Source organism: Didymosphaeria variabile, assembly GCF_027946475.1.
Source record: "Didymosphaeria variabile strain IMI 356815 chromosome Unknown scaffold_3, whole genome shotgun sequence".
NCBI classification, from domain to species: domain Eukaryota; kingdom Fungi; phylum Ascomycota; class Dothideomycetes; order Pleosporales; family Didymosphaeriaceae; genus Didymosphaeria; species Didymosphaeria variabile.
Genome location: NW_026611622.1, coordinates 2,840,182 through 2,862,658, shown reverse-complemented (window position 1 = coordinate 2,862,658; position 22,477 = coordinate 2,840,182). Strand labels below are relative to the sequence as shown.

General features: G+C 51.6%; 9 protein-coding genes across 9 annotated transcripts; 6 read left to right on the top strand and 3 right to left on the bottom strand.

The window, feature by feature from the left end:
- Positions 1-116: 116 nt before the first annotated feature.
- Positions 117-2,332, bottom strand: N0V89_004288 (uncharacterized protein; the record flags this gene model as incomplete). The annotated part of the gene is made up of 2 exons (XM_056213075.1): positions 117-1,905; positions 1,977-2,332. 2 exons carry the CDS (start codon positions 2,330-2,332, stop codon positions 117-119), a joined length of 2,145 nt encoding a protein of 714 aa, XP_056073383.1.
- A 357-nt stretch (positions 2,333-2,689) lies between these two features.
- On the top strand, positions 2,690-3,897 carry N0V89_004287 (uncharacterized protein; the record flags this gene model as incomplete). Its single annotated transcript, XM_056213074.1, has 3 exons — positions 2,690-3,164; positions 3,212-3,494; positions 3,546-3,897. The coding sequence occupies 3 exons, from the start codon at positions 2,690-2,692 to the stop codon at positions 3,895-3,897; spliced, it is 1,110 nt and encodes a 369-aa protein (XP_056073382.1).
- A 435-nt stretch (positions 3,898-4,332) lies between these two features.
- On the top strand, positions 4,333-5,397 carry N0V89_004286 (uncharacterized protein; the record flags this gene model as incomplete). Its single annotated transcript, XM_056213073.1, has 1 exon — positions 4,333-5,397. The coding sequence occupies one exon, from the start codon at positions 4,333-4,335 to the stop codon at positions 5,395-5,397; it is 1,065 nt and encodes a 354-aa protein (XP_056073381.1).
- Positions 5,398-6,242: 845 nt separating this feature from the next.
- N0V89_004285 (uncharacterized protein) lies at positions 6,243-8,348 on the top strand (the record flags this gene model as incomplete). The annotated part of the gene is made up of 2 exons (XM_056213072.1): positions 6,243-6,251; positions 6,405-8,348. The coding sequence occupies 2 exons, from the start codon at positions 6,243-6,245 to the stop codon at positions 8,346-8,348; spliced, it is 1,953 nt and encodes a 650-aa protein (XP_056073380.1).
- A 737-nt stretch (positions 8,349-9,085) lies between these two features.
- On the top strand, positions 9,086-13,103 carry N0V89_004284 (uncharacterized protein; the record flags this gene model as incomplete). Its single annotated transcript, XM_056213071.1, has 2 exons — positions 9,086-9,093; positions 9,179-13,103. The coding sequence occupies 2 exons, from the start codon at positions 9,086-9,088 to the stop codon at positions 13,101-13,103; spliced, it is 3,933 nt and encodes a 1,310-aa protein (XP_056073379.1).
- A 69-nt stretch (positions 13,104-13,172) lies between these two features.
- Positions 13,173-13,571, top strand: N0V89_004283 (uncharacterized protein; the record flags this gene model as incomplete). The annotated part of the gene is made up of 2 exons (XM_056213070.1): positions 13,173-13,178; positions 13,206-13,571. The coding sequence occupies 2 exons, from the start codon at positions 13,173-13,175 to the stop codon at positions 13,569-13,571; spliced, it is 372 nt and encodes a 123-aa protein (XP_056073378.1).
- A 2,870-nt stretch (positions 13,572-16,441) lies between these two features.
- N0V89_004282 (uncharacterized protein) lies at positions 16,442-16,984 on the top strand (the record flags this gene model as incomplete). Its single annotated transcript, XM_056213069.1, has 3 exons — positions 16,442-16,544; positions 16,690-16,815; positions 16,884-16,984. 3 exons carry the CDS (start codon positions 16,442-16,444, stop codon positions 16,982-16,984), a joined length of 330 nt encoding a protein of 109 aa, XP_056073377.1.
- A 513-nt stretch (positions 16,985-17,497) lies between these two features.
- N0V89_004281 (uncharacterized protein) lies at positions 17,498-20,673 on the bottom strand (the record flags this gene model as incomplete). Its single annotated transcript, XM_056213068.1, has 2 exons — positions 17,498-20,041; positions 20,089-20,673. The coding sequence occupies 2 exons, from the start codon at positions 20,671-20,673 to the stop codon at positions 17,498-17,500; spliced, it is 3,129 nt and encodes a 1,042-aa protein (XP_056073376.1).
- A 602-nt stretch (positions 20,674-21,275) lies between these two features.
- N0V89_004280 (uncharacterized protein) lies at positions 21,276-22,346 on the bottom strand (the record flags this gene model as incomplete). Its single annotated transcript, XM_056213067.1, has 1 exon — positions 21,276-22,346. One exon carries the CDS (start codon positions 22,344-22,346, stop codon positions 21,276-21,278), a length of 1,071 nt encoding a protein of 356 aa, XP_056073375.1.
- Between the last annotated feature and the right edge of the window lie 131 nt (positions 22,347-22,477).

The window sequence follows — 22,477 nt, the reverse complement described above, 5'->3', positions numbered from 1 at the left end:
CCCGATCTGTCTCGCGGAGTGCCGGACAAAGTGGACGCACCCCACATGGCCTAAGCGGCCACACCATCTGAAAAGCTAGATTGACCGCGAAATATGGTATGATCAATCACACTGAGTCAAGACGTTGAATCATCGTGTCCGGCGGTTCCCACATGCGTATGCAAAGCGTTCTCAAGAACCTCGATTGCGCGGGAGAGAAGTCCAGACCTTTCAGCTTCCCAGAAGCGCAACTGTTCGATCGCATTTCTGACAAGGTGTTTCCAGTCAGGCGGTAGAGTGACATTACTACTCGTGGCACTGGCGATGACTACAAGAGCAGAAGTCGTGTTAGATCTTGTCCAATTCCAGGTACCATGATGTCTGTGGCTGCCTTTAATGTTGCTAATCTGGCGAATGCATTTATTCACTGCCTGTTGTGCTAATGGTTGCACAATGCTCTGGCACGGTGCATTGGGTGGGCTGTGGATCGCATGATACAGAAATGGCAAGCCGATGATGGACTGCAGGTGCACGAATCGAATCTGAATCATGTACGGTAGCTCTTCACAGTGGAACTCTTCTTCATTGAATCGGATCTGGTCGGGTACACTGGTATACCTAAAATATGAACGATCAGTTGGTTGAAAAGCAAATTCGGAGCCAAGTCCATACCAGTTCAAGAGCTGTTCATTGAATTCTTCAGCAGCTTTCCGTTTAGAGCGTAATACCTGTTCGCTCCAATACACATAGCTATCGGCGTAGAGCATGTTCAGCACGTTGTTGGTGATCCTACGCAAAGTAATTTCAGTTAAGTAATAGAACCATGACTGTTGCTGCTGCTCCCGCAAATGATGCAAGCTGTCGTGATTGGTGGCTCGGTAATGACCATCTTCAAAGATCGTCATCTGTGGTGACGGCTCATCAACACTTTCGAGGTTGGGTGGAGATGGATGCATGTCTGGGTAGTTGAAGTCGGCTAAAGAACTGTTAGGCAGATCTAGCTCAACTCGCAGCTCGCATTCCGATTTGTAACAGCTCCAGTAAAGTCTTTGCTCTAATGCTCGTCGCTTGGCAAGGGCAGAATCTGCCGGCACATGAGGCGGCCGGCGGAGTTGACATTGAAGATATAGGTGGTAGGACCGGGACGCTTCCTGGAATTTAGTCCAGGCTAGTAATGGTCTCAAAGTGTACATGAGGTAGACGCCGGCCAGAAAGTGGCACTGTGAAACGAGAACGCCTGTATCGAGGAAACCAAAACGTTTCCGAGCCATATTATAATAGGCTTCAGCATTGTGGAGACGGCTTCCGTCACGTTCCAAAGAGTTTGTTGAAGATCCAGGCGGAATATCAAATGACTCGGCTACGCAACCAAGCGCACAAGCGACGAGCTTGCAGAAGTTAGTCGCAAGACGGAAGTTTCTCGGAATACTTACCACCAAACAAGATGGAGGATCCCAACCTAGACCAGATTCGGCGACATGGTTCGCATATGCCGATATAGTCTTCACATCCAAGATTGGATTCTTAATATGAACTAACTCTATGAATCGGCGCACCAGGTAAGGTATAGAATCTTCGTCAACACCGCCGATTCCCAACTTGGAGCGAGTTTGTTCCTGTGGTGGTGGAATATCAAGATCCGAGTCATATTCTGAGTTCTCCGCTTCGAAGATGGCATTAGTTAGGTAATTTGCTGGCCACCGATTCTGAAAGACAGGCCATTTGAGCACAGCGTCAGCTGTTGTTCGCCGTGACGGGATCTTAAGTTGATCAGACTGATCCTGCAATGTTAGAGCATTGGCCTGTAGGTCGGTGCTCTGTAAGCCTAATGTAGTACGAGTAGCCGCACTAGTGGATGGCGTGGTAGGGGTATCGATGTGGTCTAGTTTAGAGAGAACCTGATTCAGGCGGTCTAAGATGAGAATGCTGGCCGGGTCAAAACTACCATTGGGCTGATCAGTTGGCGAGATGTGCAAGTGTAGTGTCCGCAGACATACCTGGACTGGTCCTGCGGGTCGCCATAGACGCACATCGAAGAGGCAGCAACACAAGCAGAACATGAGGGGCGAGCGTTGTTGCACTTGATCTTCCGAGACCGGCACAAGTTACACGCTGCAGTGGCTCTTTTCCTAGCGTAGGCCACATCGGGCCTTGACTTGGTAGGACGAGGTCGTTTCCGGCTCGGTGCGTCCGTAAGATGGTTCGCGTAAGTACCAAGACGGTTGTGTACGATGTGCTGCTCAAACTCTGCGAGAGGTTGGGTCAAGGGTGGCTGACGGGTTGGAGCATGGGTGTCGCGTGCCTCTCCGGCGGACGTCGGAGAGATCTGATCAAGATAAGCATCGTCGTTCATTTGCGAGCCTGCGAACGTTCCGCGAAATGTCGTTAATGCAGTGGTGCATGTGCGACAAGGCGCCTTTAACAGACGCGGAAAGCCGGGTCACGATTTCCCTCGTCCGGCACTCCGCGAAGCTAGCCAGACAATGCTAGCACAAGCACTTTGGTGGGGAAAGCGGGGACGGATGCCAACCGACGCTGAACTCCCCACAGTAGCCCGTCTGCTGATAGCAACGTGATTTGTACGGGTGAGGATCGATAGCAAAGACGCGTCGCGTTGATGGCATGTCCGTAAATTGTTCTGTGGCATTGTGCTCTTAGTTTTCTTCGGACGACCAGCCCCTCTGCCGACGAGACAAACCAACACGGAAACATGTCTTTAGAGAAAAGAAAGATCGTAAACGTCGGGTTGATCGGCTGTGGCGAGATCGCGCAAGTCGTTCATATTCCAACACTCCTGTTCATGCGCGAATATTTCCGCATCACCTACCTGTGCGACGTCTCCCCGGCTGCCCTGGAGCACTGCTCCCGCAGCATTCCCAACAAACACCAGGCCACACGCAATGTCGAAGAACTGTGCGCCTCAAATGAAGTAGACGTTGTATTGGTGGCGAATTCGGACGAGTACCACGCAGCACACGCGGTCGTTGCGCTTCGACACGACAAACATGTGCTGGTAGAGAAGCCGCTCGCATTGACAAAACGAGATGCCGAGGCCGTCGCTGATGCCGAGAAGAAGAGCAAGGGCAGTGTCATGGTAGGGTATATGCGACGGTATGCAGCGCCGTTCGAGGATGCAGTGAAAGAGATTGGCGGTCTTGACAAGATTCTCTATGCAAGAGTAAGAGGTACGATACCTACTGCCGTACAGCCTGTGGGTTCGCTAATGATTTAGATATAATCGGGCCCAACTCTGCTTTCGTACATCAAAGCGGTACTTTTCCGAAGAAGTTTACAGATTTCACCCAAGCAGATTCGATGGACAAAGATGAGCGGGCAAAGGAAATGGTCAAAACAGCCCTCGAGAACGAAGCTGGAGGGGTTGATGTGACGCCAGAATCCACTCTCATGTGGCGGCTATTCGGCAGCCTTGGTTCGCACGACCTCTCTGTGATGAGAGAAGTTCTGGGTATGCCGGAGAAAGTTGTTGGGTCATCGCTCGGTTTTCCTTTCTGGAAGTGAGTAGAAAACTCTCTGCTGCACAGCTTGAAGCTAATGCATCGTTACAGTGTCCTCTTCAAGTACTCTACGTTTACAGTCTCTTACGAGTCGGGGATCGACAACGTTCCTCGATTCGATGCGCACATCGAAGTATACGGCGCCAACAAGACGGTAAAGGTGCAGTACGATACTCCCTATGTCAAGGGCCTACCTGTCACATTGCACATGGCTGAGAACGTCGACGGAGTCTACAAAGAGTCTATGATACGGAAATCGTACGAGGACCCGTACACGCAGGAGATGAAGAAGCTATGGGAGATGGTGGCTGAAGGAAAATCGGTGAAAACGACGGCGCAAGATGCTCTGCAGGACCTAGAAGTCTTCAACATGGCGATGAAGCATTTTTACGGCAGTCCTTGAGCTGCTCAACTATCCTGATAGCAATAAACCATCGGTACTGAATCCCTTGCTAAGTCGGTACATGGACACGACGTTCAGTGTCAGAATAACCGAATCCATGCCAGACCCGCATGGGCAAGGTAGACCTGTCAAGTGTAAGGTAGCCAAGACCGGTTTAAGCCGCAAGAGACCTGGTTTGCTCTTTACTGGCTCGCGGAATGCCGGGACTGTTGATGGAGGGCCGGCCTGGGTTTGGCCCGCGTGCACACGCGGCAGGGCAAGCGGGTCGTATACGCTCGGGTTGGACGGAAAACAACCCGAAATATTTGGAAGCGCAGCATGATAAGCCATGTAGAATCGCGTCAACGAGTGCGTTCGTCCTCGTTGTCATTGTTCGCGCTCTTTTGAAAGGGAGGAGGAAGCTTACATCATTCACCCATTTGCAAGCACCACAAAATGACTGCCAAGGAGCTGCCGAGCCTACGCTGGGGTGTGATCGGCTGTGGCCTCATCTCTACGTGGTTCGTCAGCGATCTGGTGTTGTCGCGCTCAGATGCTGCCGCAAACCACACAATTGCAGCTGTCGGTTCCTCTTCGCTCGGAAAAGGCAACAAGTTCGCCTCGGAAAATTGTCCTTCACAGTCGCCCGCGGTATACGACTCCTATGCTGGCGTCTATAACGATCCTAACGTCGACATTGTCTACATCGGGACCCCTCACCCTCTCCACCACAAGAATGTTCTGGACGCCGTCGCAGCGGGCAAGCATGTATTGTGCGAAAAGCCCATGGCGATGAATGCCCAACAAGGGCAGGAGATGGCCGAAGCCGCGCGGGAGAAGGGCGTATTTCTGATGGAAGCCATGTGGACGCGCTTCTTCCCAATCACCAAAGAGCTGCAACGTCTGGTCCACGAAGAAAAGACTATTGGCGACGTGGCAGCCGTGTGGGCGGACTTTGGCATCTATATGCCGACCAAAGGCCGCAACCCTGCCTCTAGGACAGTGTCGAAGAAGTTAGGCGCCGGAGCGCTTCTTGATGTCGGCATCTATTCGCTGACGTGGGCGTCGCTGTTGCTGGATACGGTTCCCGGCACGACTCCAGACATCAGCGCCAACATGATATTCTCCGACCACGAGCAGCCAGATGATCGAGTTGACGAACAGACCGCCATTGTACTGCGATACCCGGAGCAGAGGGCACAAGCGATCTGCACCGCGTCGCTGCTGTACAAGACGTCGGAAATATTTGCGCGCATCCAAGGTTCGAAAGGCACAATCTCGGTTGGAGGAGTCGCGGCATCGAAGCCCGGGTTTTTGGTCGTGACGGCTAAAGATGGTGTGGAAAGGAAGATGGAATTCCCGGTGGAAGGGAAGGGGTTCTACTACGAGGCTGACGCCGTGGCTCGGGATCTCCAAGCAGGAAGGCTGGAAAACGCCACGTGCCCTTTGCATACGACGCAGAATATGCTGTCTCGGATGGACAGCATCATGGCGTCGTGTGGACTATCATACCAGAGCTGAGATCCGAGCCAAGATATACCGTATAGTGACTCTAGAACATGAACATAGAGTAATGCATCGTGAGAGACCCCAGTGTCAGCTCCCCAGGTTCGAACCTCTTCAAGCCATCTTCGACATGACATGTTACTGTGCTTCGAGGTCAAGGATCCGGGATTCGAGCTTCGGAATCTGCAATGTATATTCGATGCTTTTCAGTGGTGGGAGCACGCGATCGTCCCTTCCGCTTCGGCACGGATATCTCTCACTTTGTTGCAAACGCACCTTCCCGTTGCCATGGCGCGTGGTCGCCCGAGTGATCGCTCAGCTTGAAGCTATTCCGACAAGCTGCAAATATTTCTGTTCTCTAGATTCCTTCATCTTGTTACCACAATGCCGTCAACGCGCCAGCCATCTCGAAAACGCGCACGACGACCGAGCACTTCCAAGTCGAACAACGATGCGAATAGTGTCAGCACCGGCGCGATTGCTTCTCACAAGCGCAGAGCAGTGGAAAGCTCAACATCAGGCCGACCAACATCTAGACGCGTCTCCGTTCGGACAGAGGGTAGCTCTATCATGATCTGTTGACTGTGTTGCAACTGACTGTTCGTAGTCTCCACTAGCCCTGGTTCTTCAAATGGCGCGCAAAACTCACTCCCAACGCCGACCCATGACGACCCTCCACCCCCCTCACACTTGCTATGTGTGTCGCAAGCGCGGCGGCAATTATGCCTTTACCTGCATCTTTGAGGAAGGAAGCGACAAGTGCACTAGGTGCGTCAAAGAGAGACACGGGTGTAGGGAGGCCACAGCTCAAGAGAAGGCCGTACTGGACGCCAGGTGCCCACAATGCAAGAGCAGGGGATATGCTCACTGTTATTATGAAGATGGACGGCCGTGGCAAAAAGGCGGCCAGGTCTCTTGTAAAGTATGCATAACGCGAGGAAAAGTGCGGCAAACCTGTGCGTCGTGCAGAGAATTCCAATACCGTGGCATTCCGACAAATTACATTTGTCGGATCCCAGCAGCAAGAGCAGATTGTGGTACCATCGGATACGTCGACTGTGTCCAAGTCGCGGAGCAGATCTGGAAGACACGGTGCTGTCGATGCGGGACGGCACAGGCAGTCTTCAGGCTCCGCGAACCCTACAGTCTCTGCGAAGCCGCGGAAGAAGTCTAGGAGAAGCTCTGCAACAAGCGCAGAATCACACGTTTTTGGAGCGGAATCGACACCTGAGGTCACAAAGCAACGATCCAACATTGGATCCCGACGAATTACGATGCCTGACTTCCAGGCGCTCGTCGAAGACGTGTCATCTCCAAAGAGTGCGACTGTGGACGAGGAAACTTCTCGCAAGATTATTTCATCCGAACAACATGCTGCTATGGTTATTGAAACACGGAACGGCAGGCCGACAGGGATTGAAATAGGCTCCGCTGTTAGCTCTGGGATGCCCAGACAGAGGCATAACATCCAGCAAGATCAGTTGACGCCAGAAGACTCCGCAGACAAAGAACCTGACAATGTTGAATTAGGTGATGCTTCGGATGATGCTGCACACCGACAATTGATCATGGAGGCGGGTGGAGCTACGCTTCCTTCCCCTCCTTCGGCCGAGTCGGACACAGAGATGACCTTGGACTTGGAGACGGCAGAAATAACGCACACAATCCACGCCCACGCAAATGCTTCAGGCAATGATACTGCAGCGGATCAACGACAGCATCGGCCAGCCACTTTCGACCGTTCTGCTTCACGCGTGCATCGTAGTACTGCAAACTACAGTGCGATCTATGCCCCGCTGCCCCTTAACCTTTCAGACCATGAGTCAGCAGAGGAGTTCAGTTCGTATGATTTGAGCGATGGCGACGAAGAGCCTGATTCTGATGACGCGGTTGAAGCTGAAGCCTCTTCCTCCGAGGAGATATCATCGGGCCAGGAAGACGACCTAGAGGACATCCATTCAGACAAGGACATTGTGCCTGAGCCTATCGCTAAACCAAAGGCTAAGCCAGCGGCGACGTCAAGATCCGCTCGCAAGGGCATCGATTATAGTCTTCCACCAATGCATGACAACAAGGCGATTTTCGCAGATTTGATATCCCGGGCACTCGAACTTGGGCTTAGGGATGCGCTGGAGTCCCTAGATCGGCCCATCAATGTTGCTACAATGTGTTCTGGGACCGAATCACCTTTGTTCGGTTTGATGGCAGCAGCAGAAGCGCTTGAGGCAAAGGGTCAACCCCCCTTCAGATTCAGGCATCTGTTTAGTGCTGAAATTGAGCAGTTCAAGCAGGCATTCATCGAGCGCAACTGGGCGCCGGAGCTTCTCTTTAGAGACATCCGAGAGTTCATCACCGAGGGAGCTACGACCGCAACTACAGCTTATGGCGCCGTGGAGACAATACCTCAAGGCGTGGACATCTTAGTGGCCGGATTCTCTTGTAAGAACCTGTCCAGGCAAAACAATTACCAAAAGAGCCTCAGAGAGAACGGCGAGTCAGGCGAGACGTGGATGGCTGTGTACGAGTACTCACGGCGGTTTCGACCTAGCGTCGTTCTTCTCGAGAATGTGAAAAGCAAAGCGTCGACCTGGGACGATGTTGTGTCCCAGTGGTCGGATATTGGCTATGAAGCTAGGTGGCTGTATTGCGACACGAAGCGGTATTACCTTCCACAAACACGCGAACGAATGTACATGATAGCCATCGAGCGAAAAGATTCTAGCGAAAAGTCTTCTCAAGGAGCCGAGAACTGGAAACAGACGATGCGGGACTTCGAGCGTCCATGCAGCAGCCCATACGAAGCGTTTCTGGCCCACTTTCCGCGGGGTTCTATTGATTACACCGCGCTTACGTCAGAGTGGGCATGGGAACTGTGCAAGTTAAGGTACGATCACATGCGATCCGAGTTGCGGTTGGGGACTAAGCGTCCATGCACTAAATGGAGTGAGAATGGTACAAAACAGTAAGTAGCTCGATCCAGGATGGGGCGAGAGGTTCGAGTGTTGCATTAGCTACCCCTGATAACGCACTCAATTCTCTAACGTTTCATCTACCTGCTTACACAAGTCCCTATAGGCCGTTCGATTTTGCTGATCACGACTGGTTTGACTCAAGGTCATCTCGAGAATGGGAGGCCATCGAAGTTGCCTACCTGAGGGCAGCAGTGGTTGATGGCACCGATGCTTCATACAAAGAGATGATATGGGATGTGAGCCAAAATGCCGACCGTTTCCACGATAACCCCGGCCTGGTGCCGTGTATCACTCCGAACGGCCAAGTATTCTCAACCAACAGGCAACAACCATTGAGTGGCATGGAATTGTTAGGACTCCAGGGGCTGCCTTTGGGAAACATACAATTGGCTCGTGAGTCCGGGGCGGAATTGCAGGACTTGGCGGGAAATGCAATGAGCACAACTGTCATTGCTGCTTCTCAGCTCTCTGCAATCATCTGCGCTTCGCGGTTGTTCAGATCTTCCTCACCTGTCCAACAAGAACGGATGGAAGAACTTTCGCCTTCTATCAATCAGCTCGTCAGACTCGGGAAGCTGACAACTTTTGCGCTGAATAGTGTGGAGCCCGACGCAGTGGATGTCAGGTCATTCGCCCATCACGCACGTCAGAGCTCACGACTTTGCAGTCGTGAGTGCGACAAGAGGATTTGCGAAGCAGTCATTCAGACCTGTTCCGCCTGCCGGTACGCAATGCCCGGGTACGAAGTCGATCTGTCTTAGACATGAACACTTCATACCATCTCCACTTTTATGACTTAGCTGACTTCGTACCTGCGCGTCTAGGCATACTGCCTGCGTACTGCACGCTGGCAATCCGAAGCATGTCTATGCAAACACAGTCGAGAGAACAATGAGCCAGCAGAGTCCCAACACGTTCATAAATGAGTGGAGACCAAAGCTACCTTCACGCATCATCTTCAAAAACTTTTCCGGTTTCAGCTTTTCCGAGTTCTTCCAAGCTCAAATTCCTCACGATAGTCTCACTAAAGCATTTGGAAAGCGATTGACCGAAGTAGATGTTGAGTCACGACACTTCTACATCGAAGAATTCACAAGGCATGTGGGCTTCTGGAAAGTATTGTACAAGTCAGAGCAAGCTAATCTGGAACTCTCCGTTGGCGAGGAACTTCAATGGCTGCTATATGTTCATTGCTCGCCCGAGGTAGCGGGTGACAGTGCTTTACGGAAATTTCTCAAAAACCCTGTCGCGAGAGGTTCAGTAAAGGATTCATTGCTGTCAGTCGAGTGGGAGATATTCGTTCCTTCTGTTCGCAGCATCCCATTGAGTATTCAGGGTTCCCCTAATACTTCCCAATCATTCAGGAGTTCCCTAGGGCTCCTTGACTTCCTAGCAGAGACCATACCTGCGAGTCTTCATATTCATCATGACGGGAAGAAACCGATCGACTTCCCCGACGACTGGGACAACATCACCGGAGACTACGACCACCTTCCACACTGTGGTACAGCAAGCAACTGTCTATACAAACGATCTTCAGAACCACCTCTTTACTTCTTTCTGAATCCAGATCCCCTCAGCCGTGGCAGTGATTCATTCCACTTCAGCTTTAACTGCGAGAGGTTACAACCAGGAGACCAGCGTGTATCTCTCGCTCATCTGAACTCGTCTTGGCGGCCCTGGAACTCCATCGATACAAACTATAAGTCTGTCGACGCAATATCCCCAGGAAAGTGGGAGCGTGCAGTCGTCGGTACCATAATGCTGGCCTCGGACGCACTCTCATTGAGCGCGAAAGTATTGGCGAAGACCAAGCCACTGAGCGAGCACAAACATCTCTGCACAACGGCTATCAGTGTGCTAGAAATTGTGACATCAGAAGCCCTTCCCATAAAGAACATAGATGACTACTTGTGGGCGCTGGATAATGTGACTTCAGCACCCTCCTTTCTAGAATGGCAATCGTTTGGCCCCAGCTCAGTAATTGAATGCGCATGTACACCAGCATATCCGCGTCTACGCTGGAACATTGACAAGGCTGGAGTTGCTACAGCGTCTGAGGATCCCAAAGAGGCCGCGACACGCGAGCGTGCCTTGAAAACTCGTTGCCCAATCTACCACATCGAAGCAGAGACCTTCGATAAGGCGACTCGCATCAGGTTCGGTGTCAATATCTCTTCTTTAGCGCACCGCGCTATTAGGAGTCTTGTTCGAACGAGGCAATCTACCCCCACAGAGCTGGTTGAGGTTACATGGAGGCTCTTGACCCACCAAAGAGGAACAGCGTCCGTACGGTTTCCGAAATTTTGGTTACAAAGCAATGCCAACGACAAACCGTTCTCCAAGCAATTAAAGATTGCTTATGAGCTACGTGGGGCTCAGCCTCGTGCTCTCGAATGGATGCGAGCCCAAGAGCGCGGCACGAACTTCACCTTCACTGACATCGAAGAAGCTATTCACGAAAAGCTAGGATGGAGGGTGGAGGCTCGCGCTCAAGCAAATACTCTTGTACGCGGTGGCGTGCTTGCCGATCGGCCTTCTTTTGGCAAGACCGTTATTACCATCGCTCTCATCCAGAGTGAGTTCGAGGAGTACAGAGAGGATAAATCTGTGATCGAACGCAATAACTCTACAACTAGACAGAAGTTGCACCTGATTGACACAGCGGCTACGCTTATTGTCTGTCCCCCACACCTCGTCGACCAATGGCAAGAAGAGTTCAAGAAGTTTTTAGGCACAAATCAGTATGATCACTATAGACTCGTCTTGATCAAGACCTTTGCTGAGCTTCGGAGCTTGGATTTCGAGCACGTTCAGACCAGCAGGGTCATTATTATTTCTTGGGCCGTTTTAGCAGACCGCGAATACGTTGCCTACCTCGCCGAGTTCGCCGCCATGCCTGAGCCGGCCACTGCTAGTAACGTCAAAGGCGCATCCAACTATCGTGCTTTCGATGCCTGGATGAACCGGGTATGCCAAGAGCTACCAGCACAACTCGCAAAGCAACAACAGATGAGTTCTGCCGACTTCAACACAAGTACAGACAGGCTGCTACACCAGCGTCTTAGTGAGACTGAGTTCAACATGAGCTTACCTCTGCAATTGCGACATGGAAGTCAATATCAGCCCTACAATTCTACCCAAGCTGCCAAGAAGAAATCTGAGACGAAGGTTAATAGTAAAAAGGGAAGGCCTCGCAGATCTTCTGTTCCTCTTCTGCATCTATTCCGCTTCAACAGGATAGTGGTTGACGAATACCACTATCTCAACGTGCACCAGAAGGACCAGAAGAAAACTCACGAGAACCTTCTCTCTTCCGTCGGCATCAAAACGATTGCGGCTCACAAGCGATGGGTGCTCTCGGGAACGCCTGCGTTAGAATCATTTAGTGACGTTGATAACATCGCCTCATTTCTCAATATCCGCCTTGGCAGGTACGCCGTCCTTGTTAACACCGGAAAACGAACGCAGGTCGAGGAAATGCAACGCGAGGCACAGACTAAAGTTGAAAAGTTCCTTTCGCACAAGGAGACCATGTCTCTTCAGTGGCATCAGACTCGCCATCAGTTTGCACAAGAGTTTCTGGACAAGTTCGTACGACAGAATGACCCTTCTCTGGAACATATCCGATGTTCCGAATCGCTACAGGTCATCGAGCTAGACGTCGCTCATCACGCCGTCTACCTGGAACTCTCGCAGTATTTGATAGCCCAGCGAATGGCTCTTAAACGTATGAAGAATGCAGAAGGCGCAGACCGAACGAACAGACTGAATGCTAGTCTGAATGGTTGCAATACTGGAGAAGACGCGCTACTCAAATGCGCTCTATTGTATGAGACATACCACGATGAGTCGGGCCTGAGAATGTTACTTCAAAAAAGGTCAGAGGAATATAACGAGACTGTACTCGAACTCCAGTGTCTCTTGCGAGGCTTCGAAGGTCACAGAAAAACAAGGTTCAAAGGTCTTCAGAAGAGCGAAAAGGAGGAGGCATCTATTTTTCAACTGTATACCTATTTTAGAAAGGACTTCTGTATCGACAACTGGCTGGGCGATAACGAAGCAACTGCAAAGATACGTGCTTTACTAAAGCACGCCGAATCTAATCCAGTTTGTAGTGGATTCATCAAGGGGAAAACCTTGGACGAGAAGATTAAGAACGCGAAGAAAGCATTGTCCAAGCTTCGCACATTCGCCAATCAGCTCGCGTTCCGCACCCGGTCAGAACGCTTCATTTCTAATGTTCAAAGTCTCATTCAGCCGTTATGTGAGAGTTCTAGCATAACCAGACGGTGCGATGCTCTAGAGTGTCGAGGCTACGCAACCATGTCCGATCTGTACATAACTTCAAGCTGTGGTCACCTGTCTTGTGAACGCTGCTTAGCAGCTCGAATCGACAGCGGGGTTTGTGTGGTACCCAGCTGCAACACTACTGTCCAAGCCATGAACCTCATCCAAGCCACACATATCGGATCACAGAAAGAGCAGATTTCAGGAAGAAGCTTCGGTCGCAAGCTAGACGCTGTCGCGAAGCTCATCAACGAACTCCCATTCAACGACCAAGGTCTTGTTTTTGCTCCAAATATCCAGACAATCAGCGACTTGAGAGAGCTTTGCGACCACCACGGCATCTCGTACCTGACGCCCACTGAGCGGAATCCCGCTAAAGCCATCCAGAATTTCAAGACAAGCTCGGACAAGAAGGTGCTCATCCTTGACTTGACCAGCGAGACAGCTGCAGGAGTGTGAGTCTTTTCGTCCATTATCCTGACTTCGCACTGACTTCTACCCAGGAATCTCCACAACGCCAACCACATCATGTTTGTCGCCCCAGTTCTCGTCAAGAGCCAGTACGAATACGACGCAGCCATGGAGCAAGCTATTGCCCGGTCTCGCCGCTACGGTCAAGAAAAGAAGGTACACATCTACCATTTTGCTGCGCTGCGCACTGTTGATGTCGATGTCCTTGAACATCGACACAAGCGTAAAACAGGAATCACTGATGCGATGGCGCCTATGCCATTGCCCTCTGCTCCGCTTGAGAAAAGGGAAAGGACGAGGCTGGTAAAAAATGACAAGGGCGAAATGGCGCTGGTGCCTGTGTCGTGGTTAAAAGATGAAAGCACGAGGAACAAGATGGGTATCGTTGAGAACCCGGAAACTTTCAGTTCTCTGATCAACTTCTCGGAGACGTTTGAGAATGAGGCGCAAGGTTGAGCAATGAACGTTTGCTTGCCGCGACAGCGTTGCATGAACGGCGTCTTGTACATGGGTACCGTGGAGGCGATTGTACCCTTCAATGATTGTGAAGTTCTTAGATATCTCGATATTGTAGCAGTAAGGTAATCCTAAAGTGTGAACCCTTGCTGGAAGGTACCGAGCGCTCTATCTCAACCATATCGAATACTGCAGCAGTCGGAGTCTTGTTTAACGTAACGTTACTGCACGGCAAGTACGTCTAGTCTCCAACTGAACAATACAGGCCCTTTCAGGTCAAACACTTATGTTACCCGTTCGTAAAAAAAACCTGTCCTCGGACTTTCCACCGACTCCGGTCTGAATCTTCCATGCAGCAGATAAGTCCCCGGCCGTCGGTCTCCAACCCTTCCCTCCGATGGGCTGACCAGAGCCGTTACAAGGCTCCTATCTACTCCCGATCGATACGAATCATGGTCCCCGAGTGAGACCTGCTCAAACCTCGGTCGTATCGTTGACGACGGCGTCTCCAGCTCTTGTGGTATTTCGTTCACACTCACACATGCCTTCTCACCGGGTGGGCCTGCGAGTTCTGAGCGCGGCGTACCGCCTAACTCTTGCGTGCCACCCGAAATTTTCTGGGGATGTGGCAAAACGATGGATGATTTGGAGACTGCGGTGCCACCCAGTTCCGAGGATTTCCCATGAGATCCCTTGGGATTTGGAGTGGAACGTCGGCGACGCCGGTGGTAGAACCAGAATGCCAATGAAGCAAGAAGGGTTAACATTACCATACCGACTGCTATGCCTGCTTTTCGCTAGTACGTAGACAGGCCTTGGGGTCCGACGAGGGGTACGTGAGTCCGAAGTCTGGTGGCAGTATGGTTTGAATATTGGCAGGAGACAAAGAATTCGGAAACGCGGCTTGCGCAACGGTGAAATTTGCGCGATCATAATCGACTATCAGGTATGCTTCTTGCAACAGTGTGCGTCCTGGCGTATATTGCGATTCATCAGCTGCCCGCCTTATTGGGAAGTAGTTTTTGCGTTTTCGTAGTAGGGATATGAGGCCTGCAAGTCGAAGGCAGAATAAGGTAGGACGATATATGTGAATTTGGTAGCTGCGCCTTCAAGCGAATCGATAAGTTTAATGGTTACCGAAGGGTTCTGCGCATACAATTCGTCGCGCATGGTAGAGTTCATGAGATATAGATCGGTTTTGGGGTCGTAGGTCAGGCCGAAAGATTGTTCGGAGGCGTCATAGATGTCGCGGGGCAGCCAGAGCATAGATGTGGTGCTGTCACATCAGCGTCCAGCGAGTTCCTTCGGCCGTCTCCAACGAAAACCACAACCAGAACTCAGGCTCAATCTACATGGACGTCGTGATCGCTGTTTCCACAGCGGGGGCTGGTTCTGTTGTCGTTGTCGACACGAACTCATACCAGGTCTTGCCCACCTGTCCGCCTATCTTCTCGATCGGAGATGCAACTTTAACAGCGAACTCTCAAGACCAATGCATGGTCGGGTCGCAAATACTTTCGCCTGGAGGATCCGCAATCATGGTGAATGGATATACTTTGAGTCTGGGATGTGATGGAAGCAAAGCAGTAGTCAACGGTGTTACCCAAACGTTGGAATGTAGCCCACTAATCACTGGACCACCGGTCTTGACGATTGGCGATCGGACACTTACTGCAAGCGTCTTCGACGGGACGACTGAATGCATTGTCGGCCCGGAACAAACTTTGTTTCCAGGCAATGCGCTCACAATTTCCGGAACCACTTACTTCATGCCCTTGGATGCGTCAGGAACGATCATTGTCATCAACGGAGCCACATTGACCCTCGTTTTGGAGCCACTTGCCGCTGCCCAGGATACTACGATCGCTGGTAGCATATACTCCGTAACCGTCCGGAATGGAACGACAGAGTATATGCTTGGTCCAGGCACAACGTTAGGACCAGGCGATGTAGTCACAATTACGGGGATGACTTACTCCCTGGACGCATTGAACACAGCTCTAGTAGTCAACGGGGTTTCCAGCAGCATGGCGAGAACTCCTGCGAGTGATTTCGCGACGCCATATTAGACCGCGCTAGATTTTATGAGAGGGCAGCCAGTACTTCTAGCAAAGGCAATACGGCCTCTACAAGAAAGACAGGTTTGTACGTCTTGGTCGAGAGCTTCATCATAGGGTGGGCGAGCTGGGTGGTAATGTTGTTGTGTGAGATCGCTCAGTTCCTGTGGTTTCAACAATTTTGCGTTTAGCGCAGCGTTTAGGATGGAAAAACTGAATTGCAGCTGGGAAGAATACCCAGACATACAACGGAAATTATTATTACTAGTACTTTGAAGAGATATACTGCTCCCATTATGCTTCACACGACCACTGGACAAATATTCATGTTTGCACGTACAGTGAGGCCAAGCATACCTAGTGACAGAATGTACGTGAAACATTCACTAGCTTTCAACGGCCTTTGCTCTATACCATAGAACCGGAGATTGACGTTCTGCCAGGAATCGATGTCGATTTGAATTTCGGTCCAGCATCAGTGATGTCACGTGATTTTGCGGGCCTCCGAGTCATGTGCATAGGCTCTTCTCGGCGGGACAAACATCCTGGAAGGAGCGACTTCGTGTTACACAACTGCATCAACACTGCACGCAAGTAGTGGCAGCATAGAACCCTACAGACCGCTTGCCATGCAGTGAAATAGTCACGCAACCGCCACACAAACCAATGCGCGTCAATGACGTATTTATAGACTAACAGCCAGCCGCCAAACGAGCTCTCCACCTCAGCCACTTCCCCGCTACTCCAAACACACCACGTCTCCGAACCTCTCGTCTACACAGTTCATAATACTCCTCATTTCAAGCTCCCAACATGTCGTCGACTATGGACAAGCTCAAAGACAAGCTGCACATCCGTCGCAAATCCCAGTCCGAGGACACCGGCTTGAGTGCTGGCCAATCCCACGCTGCCCATGGTACGTCATCCCGTGCTAGCATCCAGTTCTGTGTATCGCATCGGCGCAGTGCCCTTGCTTGGGTGTGACCCGACTGTTATCACAGGCCAATGCTGCCGATACACTATGTCGTTTTTACGCAGGTCGACTGATAGCTCACGTGTAGTTCAACGCGAGAGCTTCGACGAAGAGCTCGCGGCTGTACCTCCGGAAGAGCGAGAGGCATATTTGAAGGAGTTCGAGGACGCGGATCGGACCGGGGAGAGTAAGAAGGGAGGTTTGATTGACAAGCGTAAGTTTTGTTGCTGCACTACCTGTACGTTATGTGAAATACTCGCTAACATCAACGCACCCTGAAAGTGATTGCTAGAGGCAACAAGAGAACCGAAGACCAGCTTGCGCAGGAGCAGAATGAGAGGAGTGCTCTGGCGTCGGCGCCGAAGGACGGCGTCATTCGATAGACGCATCGCACTGTTCACAGTGAGTGCAGGGTGAACTCGAACTTCTCCACAGCAGGCAGGCGTTACTAAAACAGTCCGAGTCTTCCCTGCACTCACTGGAGCTAAACACATGATACATATGCTGTAACGTTATCACAGTTTGCATACACTTACTTGCTGCTCTGCATCGCTTGCGAGCTCAGACATCTTTAAGAAAAATATGCCATTTATATGCATGCTAAACGACTTGTCACCTCTTCGTGATGGCGAACTTTTCTAATAATATTGTCGTTTGCCCATGTCTCCCTCAACTGCTTCATATGTTGTGAATGTATGTGAGATCATAGGGATAGTGAATTCACGGTACCAATGAAGGCATGATACCTCGTCAAGATCGGCTCCTAATTTGTCCGTGTAGAATTTAGCCTGGCTCCATGGACAATGGGACACTGGGCGATGCTTATCCCCCGCTGTGCAAAATTACCAGTAACATAACGCACCATGATCTCTCCTCGAAACTCGTCATATTATTCGCTACCTGCTCCTACCCTCCCCCTTCTTGCCCTCCTTCTTATCTCTCTCTGTCGCGTCCCTAATAATCCTCTCCGCCACAGCCTCAACATCCCCTCCAACCCTCCAACTTCTCAACACAACGCCCTGCTCCCCAAGCACCTGCTCCGCCTTCGACCACCTCTGCCGCCACAATGCTTCCCTCTTGTCAACTACCCGGCCTGCCTCACCATACCCGTTCGCCCCCAGCGTCGACCCCGTATTCGTTCGGTGCGGAAGCTGTTGAGTTGCGGAAGTGGAAAACGGCTGGGTAACGGAAGCGTTGGGCCGCGTACTGGGGTGCGGTATAGGCGGCGCGTGTTGCCATGCGGCGTTAGCTTTGGTACTGACGTAGCCGGCCGCTGCGGCTGGGTAAGCTGTGATGGCGCGGCGGGGTGGAGGTGGTAGGGAAGGGGCTTTCTTAGTGGTTGCTAAATCCTGATTGAAAGAAGAGTCAGACTGTGCTGGGGGGTTGTAATGCAGATATGAAGATGCTGCTGGGAGGTTATTGTACACCGAATACAGCTTGTCGCGAGCCATTCCGGCATAGCTTTGCTGAGACTGTAGGTTTGGTTTTGGAGCAACTGGTCGCTTCTGAGGGCCGGCCGTAGTGCTGGTGGCTGCATTTGATGGTTGTTGCGATAGCGGACTTGACTGATGCACATTGGAGGACGGTTTACGTGGTTTGGGTGGAGGTGGTGCTTTCGAAGGTGGTGACTGTGATGGTGAATCGCCCGAAGAGCTGCGCAAACCCATTGGTTTTCTGGGAGGTATCGGGACCGATTTCGCACTTGCAACTGACGATATAGATGCGCGGTGAGCCCCGGTTAGTGCTTGTGTATCGGTGTTCACACGCCGCATGAATGGCGTTGAATTTGACTCATCATCCGAGGAAAGATCGATAAGGTTTTGCACAGGTGGTGGTGACGTAGCCTGAGGATCGGATCGTCGAGGTGGCAATTGAGGGCGCGATGCTGGATGGTCCTCCTGCAGTTGGGGAAACAGCGATCTTGACCTTCTTTCATCCTCTTTTTCGATTTCCCGCAGCGAAGCTGCGATAGCGGCTTTGTATTCCGGGTCATCGTCTTCTGAAGATGCCTGCAACCTACTCGATGGGTTCCCGTCGCCCTGCTGAGACGACCGTGTCGAACTGCCACCCCTATCCGTTGCGTGAATGGAATGATCGAAGAACCCTCCACCATCAGATGATGTCACATCTCGTATGAAGACCGCAACTACCCGACCGGGGTTCTCCAATACAAAGTCCGTGTACACTTCCAGATCAGCTTCTCCGCTATCGCCAATCAGAACGAACTTTCTCTCAGGAAAGTCACGCGCAATCTTATCAAGCGTGCCTTTCTTTCTTTCTGCAACCGGCTCAAAGATGCCTTGTAACATGCCACTGTACTGTTTCAAATGGAAAGACCCAGGTGGCAGACCGGCGAGCGAAAAGTACTTTGAGATGACAGGGTAGAGCTGCCAAGGTGAATTGGAGACGTAATGAAATTTCACTCCCATGTCTGCCATCTTGTTGTACCATTCTCGCACGCCCTCGATCGTAAGATCACCCAACTCTCGAATGAAAGCATTTCGAAAGATTTCGCGAGCACCACTACTGATTGCGGAGTGCTTAATCGTGTCATCGATGTCACTTATTACACTAACGCCTTGGGACTCGGTGATGGTGACTTTCTCTGTCGCAGATAGCTTGTCGGATGCAAGGATGCGGATATGGGTGGGTACAAAATCTAATGCTGCACTTATGCTGAAGTGGCCCGATGGATTCGTGTAGACGGTTCTTTGCTTCGAGATTTGGTCATTGTAGAAAAAGACACTGATCGGTGTGTTGGCCATGGGTATGGCGAGGAAGTGGCGGAGGCGTGCCATGAGGCGGGCATGTGCCTCCGCAAGTTCAGATTGACTCATGTCCGCGGGTTGGTTCCATGACGCCCTTTTTTGCAGTGGGGTGATCTTGTCCATGCTCTTCAGTGAGCTGTTTGACGGACTGTGTGAAAGGTCTCGTACTCTTGGGTGCCCTGGGCTCTCTGTGCGATAATCCCGTATGCTATCTGTATCATCGGTAGGTTTCTCGCTATAGGCTCCTTTGGCTGCGGCTTCGGCTTCTTGCTCGCCTTTGCGTAATATCTCTTCAGCCTCCTGTGCAGTGACCTGCTCGTCCCGTTGTGCTTGCCTAATTTGCGCTCGCTCGCGATGAGTAAGATGGCCTGGACTTGAATCTCTACTTGTATGTGGACTTTCGGATGCACTGGAAGGTTGAGTGCCAGCGGCCGGGGCTTGGATCCCTACAAGCTGGCGCGCCAATCCAATAAAGAGGCGCTGCTTCCTAGACATCTGGCCTTTATGTGGTGAATATATCCACCCTCTAACATCTACGTCCACTATAGCGTTGTCGTCTTCGTAGTTGTCCCATTGCTGTTTCCAGAATTCCGCATCGCCGGCGCCCGCCGAGTCCCGCACGTCGCGGCCGTCGCCGGAAGTTTCTTGTATCGTACCCGGTTCTGCTTCAGGCTTGTGAAAGTTAGCAGGATTCTCTATGAGGGCGCGACCATACCCACCTTCCGCTTGACGTGCTTCCGCGCATAGCTGGGAAACAGAATCATCTCCTCTTCGCCGCTGCGCACAATGGCAGCGTCGGGGAAGGCCCCCGGTGTATCGTCTTCATAGTCGTAGGTCGCCTCCGACCGGCTCCAATTCGGCGCATATTGCTGCTGATACGTCTGTCGTAGCTCGTTTGCCGCCTTCAGGTATCCTGCAAGCTTCCTCCTTCTCGCGCCAGGCTCCCTGGGCGCATAGCTGTCTTGGTAGCTCATCGCCTTGCCCTGAGGCTCTCTACTTGTCGCAGTCTTGGTCAGCTTCTGTCGCCGCAGCCTCGCTTCATGTTCGAGATGATTGCTGCCTGGGGGCTTCCTGAGGTGGCCGCGCAGTCGCTGCAGAAGGCCCGGTTTACTGAGCTTGCGTGCCTGCCTATAAACAATGTATTTGTGTATGCGAGCTTGCGTGTGGTGCTTGAAGGAGGGTAAGGTCTCGTGGCGGAACTTGGAAAGGTGTGCGCGTGCGCGCTGGCTCGCGTGCGGAAACAGATAGCGGAGGAAGGATGAGGATCCGTGGGCGGAGGGCTTGGGACGAAACGGCTTGGGCATCCAGCCGAATGCCTGGGGGCGAGGCCTACTATTATGGGGATATTACAAGTGGGAACACAGAGTGAAGATCTAATACATGCTCAGCTTGAAAGTTCGAGGTCGCATTAGCCCCAACGTCATAAGGCCCGCCCCGCTTACGCTTACCTCAACCGCAAATCATCTATTTCTGTAAATAGCATCAACATCAACCTGGTATATATCCCACTCTGTGTCGACGTGAAGAACGAGCATACTGTGCTAGGTTGCGAGTTTGGGTATATTTCATCGAACAAGTTACCATAGGCTTCTTTATTGGTATAGCCGACCTCCCTAATAAATTAAAACGACGAATTGAGGATCTCGCGTAAAAGAGTTTAATTCCTGGTGAACGTCCACTGTACAGGCTTTTGCGAAGACTTCAGCAATTGCTTGCAGGATTCCTTTACTTGGCAATCTCTCAGTCTCGAAAGCAATGAGGACCTCCCGCTGCCTGACCGAGAACTTGTTCGTAGCTTTGATGTCAGCCCAGAGTGCAGCCGGGGCAGCGAGTGAACGGAAAGCACGCCTCGTTTTACAACGGAGATACATCAAACAAAAGATTGGTCTTTGGCTTAGTTGCCAAATCATGGCTTCCTTGGACCTGCTTCTGCGGCCGGTATAGCTTTGAGTGAATCCTCCAAACGGACACCATCCTTCTCCAGAGCCTGCAACATCTCTTTCCAGACTCGTAATCTCAACTTCTTGTTATCCTCGCCCTTCAAAGTCGGTGCAACAGGCATGACGTTATCGTACTTCCAGAACCTGCCATGCAATGCCTCGCCTTGGGTCGTCCCGCTCAGTATCGAATTGGCGCCGATTGTGGATGTGTGAAAGAAAAGGTATCCTAGGATGAAGACCAAGATAGCCGAGATGGTCGGATATCGGGAGGAATAGTCTCGGCCGATATCAGTTGTGACCGGTCCTGGACAGACTGAAGTTATGATGGCATCTCCAGAAGACACCTGATCGGCCAGTAGAGTCATCGCATACATTTGGAAAAGCTTGGTGGCACCATACTGACGCCAGGCGTTAAACTGCTCGGGCTTGTTGTAAGACTCGAGGATGCTGGCCTGCCGTTGAGCCTCTTTACTTACGACCGCGAACTGGTGGGCCCCAGAATTGACGAACTCGAGGACTGGGATCTTCGTTGAGGAGCGGCGCGATGCTTTCAGCTTGGGCAAGAGTAGAACGGCGAGTAAGGTGGATGATAGCGAGTTGACCTGAAGATCCTCCTCCCAGCCATATCGGGTGGTTTCGAATTCGCCTCTATGAACACCAGCATTGAGTATGACGACGTCCAGATGATCCAGTTCGTTGGCTTTGCTGGTAAAGGCGATGATGCTCTCGTACGAATTCAGGTCCAGCTCCCACACGTCCAGCAGGTCCTGCTTCCCAATGCGAGCACAGATGTCGGCCTTGGCCGCCTCGCCCTTCTTCACATCTCGGGCAGCCAATATCACCTTGGAAGCCCCGAGAGCGGCGAATTTAGCGGCGGCTTCCCGCCCAATGCCTGACGATGCGCCAGTGACGATGACATTTCGACCTTCAAAAGATTCGGTGGTAGACTGTGGTGGCGCAATCCATCTGTGTCTGAAAGCTCGCACGAAGCCTGCCGTTCTGGTATTGTCATGAGGAGATGGATCGAGAATCCCCATGGCGTCGGCTGTCCAGACTAGAATTAGAATTGAACACGCGGAGAATGCGTCAAAAGACTGCCATCGGTATTTATAGGGGGAGTGTTGGTCGATAGTGCTCTGACAAAAGGTAGTCTAGGTGTCTAATTGCT